Below are 1,728 nucleotides of genomic sequence, written 5' to 3'. Positions count from 1 at the left end.
GCCCGGCAGTAAAATAAAAATTTAAAACAATGCTTTGCCAAAGACAAGAAAATGAAGAGACAAGCTACAGAGTGGGAAAAGATATTTTTAAATCATGTAGCTAGCATAGGACTTGCTTCCAGAATATGTTTACAAATTCTAAAAACTTGATAAGAAAATTGCAATTTAAAAATAGGGGATAGGACTTGAACAGACACTTTGTGAGGCTATAAGGATGGCAAATAAGCACATGAAGAGGTGTTTGGCATCTTTAGCCATTAGAGAAATGCAAACCAAAACACTGGCGAGTTCTTATATCTGTTTTTTCTTGATTAAATAGTAAATTGTCTTATTGTATCAGTGCCATCAGACTCCTGGTTTTTGAGTTCTTTTATTGTGATTGCTGATTGTTATGATCTTGTTTTGAGGCTGTTGCTGTCATGGTTGCCACCAGAGAAGGATCCATCCGCTATTGGCCAAGTCTTGCTAGTGAAGATACCCACACAGAGACTTTTATAGATTTGGGAGGTGATAAGACTTACAGTTTCCTAACAGCAGTGCAGGTATAACATGGATATTTCTTTATATTTATTGGAAAGCTGTGATTTGGCTTGAAAATGAGATTTTTATTTATTTTTTTAAATAGAGATGGGATCTCCTTATGTTGTCCAGGCTGTTCTCAAACTCCTGGGCTTAAGCAATAACTCCTGCTTTGGCCTCCTGAAGTACTGGGATTACAAGCATGAGCCACTGTATCCAGCCTTGGAAATGAGATTTGATGGCTAAAAATGTGGAGTTTTGAAGACACTACTACTATACAGGCCAGGGAGGGATCAAACGAGACAAGGAAGAGAAGAACATAAGGATCTATGATTTGAACAGTTAGACAATGGAGGCTCTTCTTACAGGACTCTAAAATTTCAATATCAGATAGTAGCTAGTGATATGCATTTCTTTTAAAAACCTTTTAAGAAAGTGGCTTAAAAACCATGAGAGATGGGCCGGGCATGGTGGTTCACGCCTGTAATCCCCGCACTTTGGGAGGCCGAGGCAGTTGGATCTCAAGGTCGGGAGTTCAAGGTCAGCCTGGCCAATATGGTGAAACCCCGTCTCTACTAAAAATATAAAAATTAGCCAGGCATGGTGGTGCGCGCCTGTTGTCCCAATTACTTGGGAGGCTGAAGCAGGAGAATCACTTGAACCCAGGAAGCAGAGGTTGCAGTGAGCCAAGGCTGTACCACTGTACTCCAGCCTGGGCAATGGAGTGAGACTCCCTCTCAAAAAAAAAAAGTCAGACACTATAAAGAATGGTTTGCTAATATCTTCTTTGTAGGTTCACAAAGAAACAAAATCTGGCTGAGTGTGGTGGCTCATGCCTGTAATCTCACCACTTTGGGTGGCTGAGGCAGCAGGATTGCTTGAGGCCAGGACTTCAAGACCAGCCTGAGCCACACAGTGAAACTTTGTCTCTACAAAAAAATTTAAAAATTATCTAGGCGTGGTGGTGTGCGCCTGTAGTCGCAGCTACTCAGGAGGCTGAGGTAGGAGGATCACTTGAGCCCAGGAGACTGAGGCTGCAGTGAGCTGGGATTTCACCACTGCACTTCAGCCTGGGTAACAGAGCCAGACCCTGTGTCTAAAAAAATAAAGTAAAATAGCAAACAAAAAATAAAAATAAAAAAATCTGATAACCTAATTTGTTGAATCTGTAATATGGTGAACTTGTAGTTTAAAAATCAGAATTTAAAC

At 40.9% G+C, this 1,728-nt stretch overlaps 1 protein-coding gene across 1 annotated transcript in view; it reads left to right on the top strand.

The window, feature by feature from the left end:
- The first annotated feature begins 387 nt into the window (after positions 1–387).
- Positions 388–1,728, top strand: part of NUP133 (nucleoporin 133) — a 62,775-nt gene continuing 61,434 nt past the window's right edge. The window contains exon 1 of the mRNA XM_017526493.2: positions 388–542. Within this exon, the coding sequence (XP_017381982.1) occupies positions 420–542 (123 nt within the window). The 5' untranslated portion in view covers positions 388–419. The remainder of the gene's footprint in view (positions 543–1,728) is intronic.

The sequence above is a fragment of the Cebus imitator genome, unplaced genomic scaffold (assembly GCF_001604975.1).
Source record: "Cebus imitator isolate Cc_AM_T3 unplaced genomic scaffold, Cebus_imitator-1.0 Scaffold42, whole genome shotgun sequence".
Classification (NCBI taxonomy): Eukaryota; Metazoa; Chordata; class Mammalia; order Primates; family Cebidae; genus Cebus; species Cebus imitator.
This window is presented reverse-complemented; position numbering and strand designations above follow the sequence as displayed.